Below are 403 nucleotides of genomic sequence, written 5' to 3'. Positions count from 1 at the left end.
TTGGTGTCCATACTATTTGTTTGCGCGGTATTCGCGACGAGTGACGGATACCGTATCCTAGGCATGTTTCCATACAACGGGAAAAGTCATTTTATAATGTTCGAGCATCTGATGAAGGCCCTTGCGAGGAAGGGCCACCAGGTCGACGTGATCAGCACGTTCCCGTTGAAGAAACCGTATCCGAATTACAACGACCTGATTGTGTTACCCACTGCGAGGGATTTCATGAACAATATGACTTACGACGAGATGCACAACATGATCAGAGCGTCGTCGGCCTTCGCTGTGGCTACCATGACAGGAAACGACATTTGCGAAAACTTGAAATATCCAAAGTTTCAAGAATTGATACGCAACCCGCCGAAAGACCCACCTTATGACGTCGTCATTATGGAGGTACGCT

General features: G+C 47.6%; 1 protein-coding gene across 1 annotated transcript; it reads left to right on the top strand.

The window, feature by feature from the left end:
* Window positions 1–3: 3 nt before the first annotated feature.
* Window positions 4–396, top strand: LOC108631986 (uncharacterized; the record flags this gene model as incomplete). Its single annotated transcript, XM_018036261.1, has 1 exon — window positions 4–396. A coding segment is annotated over one exon (393 nt), but the record flags the coding sequence as incomplete, so codon positions are not given.
* Between the last annotated feature and the right edge of the window lie 7 nt (window positions 397–403).

This window comes from Ceratina calcarata, unplaced genomic scaffold, assembly GCF_001652005.2.
Source record: "Ceratina calcarata isolate Rehan_Ccalc_2016 unplaced genomic scaffold, ASM165200v1 scaffold14989, whole genome shotgun sequence".
NCBI classification, from domain to species: domain Eukaryota; kingdom Metazoa; phylum Arthropoda; class Insecta; order Hymenoptera; family Apidae; genus Ceratina; species Ceratina calcarata.
This window is presented reverse-complemented; position numbering and strand designations above follow the sequence as displayed.